At 54.8% G+C, this 8036-nt stretch overlaps 1 protein-coding gene across 1 annotated transcript; it reads right to left on the bottom strand.

Moving 5' to 3' along the window:
• Positions 1 to 729: 729 nt before the first annotated feature.
• Positions 730 to 5042, bottom strand: LOC122373556. Its single transcript, XM_043351750.1, has 4 exons — positions 4826 to 5042; positions 3516 to 4330; positions 2325 to 2494; positions 730 to 1905 (listed from the first exon to the last, which is right to left on the bottom strand). The coding sequence occupies exons 2-4, from the start codon at positions 4327 to 4329 to the stop codon at positions 847 to 849; spliced, it is 2043 nt and encodes a 680-aa protein (XP_043207685.1). The 5' UTR covers position 4330; positions 4826 to 5042; the 3' UTR covers positions 730 to 846.
• Positions 5043 to 8036: the final 2994 nt, after the last annotated feature.

Raw genomic sequence — 8036 nt, 5'->3', positions numbered from 1 at the left:
ACCTGACCTTGAATGACCTTGGTCTGAAATTTTCATAACATGTGTAGAATTGATGTATGATAAGGTGTACCAAAAACGGCGGCGCTCCGCGCCGCCGTTTTTTAGATATTCGCGAAAAACCACAAGGGGGGTGTTCAAACACCCCCCCCCCCCAGCAGGGCGCGGGTTAAGGTGACTCGCTGCCGTTCCGAAACGAAGTCGCACAGGGTTTCGGAAAAGGTGGACAACCTTCGACGCCATATTTCACAACGACAAAATCTGTCTCTTTTCAGCAGTAAACTCTGATCCAGGGTCTCAAGACAATCTTCTTAGGTGTAAAGACACAATAAGATCGCTAGGCCCAGTCCACCTAGGTCACTGACCTGACCTAGATCATGTGATCCACAGATGAAATAAATAATAATTGGACGGTGATAGCGAATCGAGATCTCAGGTCAGAGTCGCAGTCAGCTAGGAGCCTGAAGTCCATGGCCAGCTCGGTTTCGGAATCAGAATCAGATTCGAAGTCGGAGCCGGAGTCGAAAGAGCAATAGCACGACTACGAAACGCATGGAAGCAGGATGCGTCATCCGTGGACATGATAGCTTTCATAGAAAACGCCTGGTCGGTTGTTAGCTGACTTTATTTGATGAGCTTCTTTCCCATAACATGCAATAGCTTACATTTCGTTTTGTGATTTTCCCGTGCGTCTCTTGAGCACCATCCCTATGAAGGTCAGCATGACACAGGACGTTCCAGCAGTAACTGACTGTATTAACCGACAACAACGTCTGACAACGGTAATGGTAAGAAGGCACAACTTCACAAGTTCGCCAACAGATGGCGACATCTGTCACACTCCCCACGTTAAGTTTCCTCGTAACGTTTCCGACTGGGATCGATCACCAGGCGCGCCGGCGGACCGCACTGACGACGGGGACGGGAGTCGCTCCCATCCGGATCCCGGCGGTAAGCGCTCTCCGGGTCTTCGGATGTGGCGTCGCGGAGGCAGCCGTCGCCGTCGTCCACGTCGCCGTCGTCTACGTCGCTCTCCGTGCCGTCTGGAGCAGGTTCGGAGTGCCCGGACGACGCGTCGGACTCCAGCCGAGGGACCTCGTCGGGCTGGGCTGCGGGGCGTACCAGATCGTTGTAATGGCGGATTTTAATATCGGTTCCTTTGCCCGTACCAAAGAGTCGCGACACACGGTACGTCCACCCGCCTCTCAGTACCTCGACCACCTTATACAACTGTGAAAGGACCGGTGACATTTTCCCGCCCTTTCGACTCCGTTCCGCGTGGGTCAAACGTAATCGAACTGCATCGCCGACCTCGAATGGTTGTCCCCTCGCCCTTGCGACACTCTGCTGCACACGAGCGTTTTGTACATTGCGTACACTTACTTGCGTCTCACGGTGCAGCTCGTCTAGCAGCCGCCGCCGCTCAGCCACCTCACCGCTGTAGCCGCCGGCCGCCGGTAGGTGTCCCGGTTCACCGTCAGGGACACCCTCGCTGACGGCAGACTCGGGGCGACGAGCCGGCCTGGCGAACAGCAACTCGAACGGAGAGAACCCGGTGGCGGAGTTGACGGACGTGTTGTGACTGAACTGCAACTGAAATATTTTCTTGGGCCAGACCCGCACATCATTGCAACACACACAGCGCAAGTTAGCGATCAACTGATTCTGGCGCTCCACCTGCCCTTGACTCTGTGCGTGCTGTGGTGCACCCATGCGGTGGCGCACTCCGGTCCGACGACACATGGCACGGAACGTTTCTGCTGCGAAGTGTGGTCCTCTGTCCGACGTGATCACCAGAGGGACGTCGAACGTGCAGATCCACCGATCGTAGACGAGCCTGGCCGCCGTCTCGGCCGTGTTATCCTCGGCCGGCATCAGCATCAAGTAGCGGCTGAAGACGTCCTGGACCTGCAACACATACCGGAACGGGTGATCGTCTGAGCGAGGAAACGGCCCGGCAAAGTCCACCTGCAGGTGAGCGAGTGGTCTGTCGGGAATGTCGGTGTGTTGCATTGGCGCGCGCCCCGGGCTCTTGGGCAGCTTGTTTCTACCGCACACTTCACAGCTGGTGACATATAAATACAGGTCTTGCTTCATGTTAGGCCACCAGAAATTATCTCGAGCTCTCTGCCATGTCCGATCTCGACCCATGTGACCGCTGAGCGGCGCATCGTGAATTAAATGCAACGCTTCTGCCCTCAAGGACCTTGGGATCACCGGCAATAGTTTCCTCCCACCATTGAACGCGTAGCACAGCATGCCATCATGTCTGATTGCTAAACGACGGCGAAACCGACACAAAATACGGGCAGAGTCTGTGTACTTGCTTGGCAGCTTCTCGTCGCTGAGCAGAGCGACGCGAACTGGGGATATCTCCGGGTCCATCTGTTGTTCCGCTCGTATCCGGTCAGAGCTGAAGCCAGTCGACACCAGGTCCGGTCCCAGCTCTTGAGTCTCCGACTGGACCGATGCCACCAAACCAGCCGTTGCGCCGACTCTGGAGAGATAGTCTGCCATGGTCATGTCAGGGTGCTTCCCGGCCCTGTGCACAGGCCGAATCTGGAACTGTTGAAGGAAGTCAATCCAGCGCCCACGCCGGCCCCGTTCGTCGTACGGGTCCAACGAGTTAAGCCAACGGAGCGCTCTGTGGTCGGTGATAAGTTCAAACGGCGCGTTCGACAAATATACGCGAAACCGTTTCACGGCGAGCACCACCGCAAGCAGCTCTTTTTCCGTTGTACTGTAATTCCTCTCATGATTGGACAATGCATGATGAAAAAATCCGACTGGTTTCAGTTGGGCGCCGTCCTTGTTGGCCAGCATCGCTCCGGTGCCCACATCGCTCGCATCAGTCACCAAGGTGAAGGGCTTGCTAAAGTCGGGTATATACAACGCTACAGCATCGGACACCTGCTGCTTCAGCTTACCGAAGGCGGCCGTCATTTCGTCGGTCCAGAGCAACTTCTGCCTGCCGTCCCTGTCAAGAGCGTCGTACAGGGGGCGGGCCGTCTCAGCTAACCCTGGGATCCATCTCTGGACGTAAGCAAAGGATCCCAGAGCCCGACGCAGTTCATGTACGTCACGGGGAAGAGGCAGGTTTCTGAGCTGCTCAACTCGCGCTTCACTCATACTTATTCGCCCGTTACTGATGATCGCGCCCAGGTATTCTACAGTTTTCATGCCGAACTGACATTTTTGAAAAGACAGGGCTAGTCCAGCCTTGCGGACTTTCTCGAGGACCGAGCGTAGCCGTCTCTGGTGCTGCTCCCAGGTCTCTCCCCAAACCAACACATCATCCAAATAGCACAGGGCCTCTGTAAAGTTGGATTCTCCTAGAACAGCGGACATCATTCTCTGAAACGAGAATCCTGCCCCATGCAGACCGAAAGGCGTCCTCTCTGCCCACTCATACTGTCCCCAGGGGACCACGAACGCTGTCATCTCGCTCTCGGAAGGGTTTAACGGCAACTGATGGTACCCACATTTAGCGTCTAGAGCAGAAAAGAATTTGGCATTACCGAGTCTGTCCAGCAGGTCCTCCATCAGCGGTATCGGGTGCAGCGTTGATGCAGCCGAGACTGCGTTCACTCGGCGGTAGTCAATGGCCAAGCGAAGTCGACCGTCCTTCCGGCGTGCACATACCACCGGCGCGGCCCACGGGCTGTGGGACTGCCGGATGACGCCCATGGCTTCCAGCTGCTGCAGCTCCTTCCGCACTTCACCCTCCAGACGGGGTGATAGACGCCTGGGCCGAGACGCCACCGGACGAGTGCCAGGAGTGACGTTGATTCTGTGTTCAACACCAACATGGACGACCGGTAGCTCGCCACCTGCGTAGAAAACGTCACTGAACTCAGAGATCAGACGATTCATGTCCTCACGTTGTGCGTCTGATAAGTCTGCACCAATGTTCGCTCTCTGTCCAGCCCCCTTTCCGTTAGGATCATGATTCAACACTCCTTCCAACGTGAAGTCCGTGCTAGCAGTGGCCACCACCTCATTTCTCCTCAACACTTCCTCAGTTAAACTGACATTGGCCACCCTCACCCACAGCGTGTCATCAGTGGTAGGCCTTATCACACACGAGGCGGCGCAAACCGGTGAGTCCTCACCTCCTACTGACTCCAGCAGGTACTCCCCACCTGGCCGTAGACCGCCACGCTTCACCGGGACGAGTGCCTCGGTGGCCGGCGGCACGGTGACGTCACGTCGAAGCTTCAGGTCGACTCGCTGAGCAGAAGTCGTGTCCTGCGGTTGGGAAGCGCTGAGCAGCTCGAGCTCCACGCCCTTCTCCTCCAGCAGCAGCCGGCGTGCACGCAGATCCAGCTTCATACTGCCAAGGCGGGACCAGAAGTCAATGCCCAATATGGCGGGAACGACCAGCCCGCGCACAACAACAAACCGCTGGTCACGCACAATCAGTCCGCCCACTTTAACGGTGCGCCATACCTCACCGAGTACTGGGATATCCTCGCTGCTGACGCCCCGACCACGAACATTTGACGGCCTGATGGCCAGCCGCTCACGAGCCGTCAAGTTCTCATCTGCAACTAATGACCAATCAGCGCCCGTGTCTACCATGGCGCGGCCATTAACCCCATCACCCCATTCAACGGACACGTATGGGGCGCTTGTGAGAGCTCGGGATAAACAGTCGCGAGCGGACAGATCGGACATGGCTGGCATCGATGCGCTACAGCTGGCAAAAGAAAATTGTACGACAGGTTTGTGCCGCGACCAGCACCGCACATCCGTTGCTCCCGGTATGCTCGGTCCCTCCCCGGGTTTTGCGACTGGGGGACTGCTTAGTAAAAATCCTGCTGCTCACCTGGCTGCTCGTTGAACACGGCGGGCGCAGCTGCACTCTCCCGACGCGGTGACCAGTGCGGGTCCTCAGAGAGACGCTTACGGCACCGGTACCAGCCGCCCTGATGAGGAATGTTGCAGTAGTAGCACCGGCCCACTGACCGACCGACCCTCCCCGCCCCAGCGCGCGGGCCAGACTGCGGAGCCGGCGTCTGACCCGACCGCGCCGCGGGCGGTCCGGTCAGCTGACCGGGCGCCGACCCGAAGCGGCCCGCCCCCCTCTGCCAGCGAGCGGGAGGGGGAGGGGAAACGGCCGTCTGGGGCTGGGCGGCGAGACATGTCCCACCAACCTGATGGCGGTGACCCGTGAGAGCCGCCGCCTGCTTCGATGTTCTTGCGATCTCTGCGATTTTGAGAATGTCGTCATACTCCTTAGCATTTTCGTCATCCTTCATCCAGCGTTCACGAATGAGCCGTTCCCGTACATCTCTGTCGATTAGACCGTCCAAAAAACGCCAAACAACGCGTTTCCGTCTGATATCGGCCGACTCGCCGGCGAACGCATCCCCAGCTAGCCGCTGCAGCCGCGTAAGAAAATCAGCAAGGCTTTCCTCTTCCCCTTGTTTAGCTTCCTCAAATCTGATAATCCTTACCTCTATGGCTTCAGTCGTAACGTACCGTCTCTCCAGATGCTCAAGGATTTGCTCGTCGTTTTGAACCCATTTCGAATCTTGGGCGGCCTCCTCCCGTACGTATTCTGCTGGGGCCCCGGTGAGGCACAAACGCAGCTCAACACTCCGGTAGACCGCGTCCTGCCATACCGTCACTCCTCGTGCGATATTGGCCTGCTTCACCAGAAGAAAGTGGTCCTTGAAGCCTCTCCACGCTCCTGGCGACAGGTCGTCGCCGAAGACCCTGCTCAGCGCCACGGCGCGGTGCCCCTCTCCTGGCGTGGGCATGATCGGCGCTGCCACCAGTGACACAGGACGTTCCAGCAGTAACTGACTGTATTAACCGACAACAACGTCTGACAACGGTAATGGTAAGAAGGCACAACTTCACAAGTTCGCCAACAGATGGCGACATCTGTCACAAGCAGGTACGCTGAATTTCGCCTAGTTTTCTTGGTACGTTCTCATTACTTTGCAGCGGTTCCTGTTCTTTCCAAAGCCTGTTGCGAGTGATCACTAGCTGTGCCGTTACTGTTACCAGAGGCCAGTCATTTCCCAGAGGCGCCAAGGCCAGCCCCGATCAGCCCTGGCAACGTCGAGCTGCTTCCGCGAGGCAGCTTCGGCGGCGCCACTTTTTGTCACCTAACGGCATCTGTTTATAGAGCGCAAATCACCGCCTGTTTCTGAGGCATTGTGACCCTTGTCCGCCGCCGGTCGTGGAAAGCCAGCGAGCAAACATGTTGTGGCCCGCCGTATACGCGACCTACGGCAAGCCACGCACGCCCGTTCCCGGAAAATGGTGCAATCGAGGCGGTCGTGCAGCGGCGCTATTGGCACGAGCCGTGTCCGGCCCTGAACCTGCGCGGCACTGATCCTGTCATCTGCCAGTGGCAGGCGCCCGCGCACCGGGCACTGACACATGGCCAGTGACATTGCACGCGCACTGGCCGATCCGGAAGCTCAGCTTGAGATGAGACAGGCGTGATCCATGTGTCACATGAAACTGGTTAGTGACGTTTTTTTCAAATTAAAGTGGCTATCCCACATTTACATTAGTTTTGAGTTGAGATAGCCTAATTGGGGTCACTGGCTCGCAACTACCGGTTTGGGCACTCGCAACATCCATAAATGCTTTGCCTCGGAAATATTAAATTTCCAAGTCCGTGGCACTCGAATTCTCAGGGGCTAGTTCTTTTGAATGTCCCTTAGACTTTGTAACGTCAGCGCAGATTTAACGTTTTTGAAGCATTTTGCTGAAACCTTGGTTAAAGGCAGCAATGTACAGCATAGACTAAATGAAACACATGCATAGACAACAGTGTCATCGGGATTCCAAACTATTGCTTCAAAATCCACGTAAAGGAAAGCCCTGATGACGTAACAGGAGCAACACAGGCCAAAATATCAAATTCTTCTATCTCAAGAACTGGTGGATATTTTTTGGTTTAATTTGGGGTCCTGGATTTCCACCCACCCCCCGCGCGCGGGGGGGGGGGGCGTGAACACCCCTTCTAACTCGGCTCCTGGGCCACGTGGCGATATGGGGAAGGCGATGTTCGAAAGAGCGTCAAAAATGATGACGAAATTACTTCGGTCATTTTTTGGTCAGGTCAAAGGTCAGGTCGCCAGAGGTCATTGAAGGCCATATATCGCCGATTTTCAGGTCGAATGTCGACAATTTTTAACAAGCGAACGGCTCACTTGGAAACTAATAGAGCTACAGCGCCTCGGAAATGCACATTTGAAAGCCCTATTAAGCATTAACGCTCTTTCTAAATAATTCAATTCCCTCAGATATGACCTATCGTCAACGATTTTGCATGCAATGGGGCAAAAATTGCCAAAAAGACGATTTTTCGGAAACAGTTTTTCTGCAGTAACTTTTGTCTCAAACCATGCACTAGCTATTTTACTGGCATTCCTCGTGTCACTCGTCAAGACGCATCGAATAAACAATAATTTGACCTTGAAAGGTCAGCTCGAAAATTTGACCTCACGTCAAGGTCATGACCTGACCAGAAAAGGTCATATTGCATATCAGTCCATCCGTAACACATCTAAGGCGTTTCGTCGCTCTAGTGTGCCTCTATCAAAAGTCATTCGCGAAAAAAACTGTTAAATGCTATTGGTGGCCTAAGATGATCTCCAGGGGCATAAATAGGGGTCAGGGTGCCAGTGTCATATTTAGTGTGTCATGGGTACTCCTAATTCAGTATTTGAGAGTGTTTAGAATGGCATTTATCCAAAAGAGCCGCTTTTCAATTTTCTCCCATTGACTTATAATGGGGAGGTCGCAAAATTGACGTCACCGATATCAAAATTCCGAGATAAACATTTTGATACTGTTGCTCTTAGCAATCGCTGGAAGTTGCAAAGCAATCGGTCACACGGTGTAGCTATTGCAGACATTGCAACTTTGTATGTGGTAAGGTCACTTGACCTGACCTGGCGACCTGACATTTTGTGACCTTGGTCTGAATTTTTTGACAACATATGCAGAGAGGATGCATGATAAAGTGTGCCGTTTTTGAGATATTTGCGAAAAACCACAGGGAAGGGGGA

The sequence above is a fragment of the Amphibalanus amphitrite genome, unplaced genomic scaffold (genome assembly GCF_019059575.1).
Source record: "Amphibalanus amphitrite isolate SeventyFive unplaced genomic scaffold, NRLGWU_Aamphi_draft 001515F_arrow, whole genome shotgun sequence".
NCBI classification, from domain to species: Eukaryota; Metazoa; Arthropoda; class Thecostraca; order Balanomorpha; family Balanidae; genus Amphibalanus; species Amphibalanus amphitrite.
Note: the sequence above shows the minus strand (reverse complement) of the source record. Positions and strands in the feature narration are given on the sequence as shown.

Bases quoted from the DNA above. Each gene is read 5' to 3' on its own strand.
- LOC122373556 (XM_043351750.1), bottom strand. From the start codon at position 4,329: ATGAAGCTGGATCTGCGTGCACGCCGGCTGCTGCTGGAGGAGAAGGGC. The intron at 2,495-3,515 runs GTAATGCCAAAT...CTATCTCTCCAG, and splicing joins GGACCTGCTGGACAGACTCG to AGTCGGCGCAACGGCTGGTT. The intron at 1,906-2,324 runs GCAAGTACACAG...TATGTGTTGCAG, and splicing joins CAGCGACGAGAAGCTGCCAA to GTCCAGGACGTCTTCAGCCG.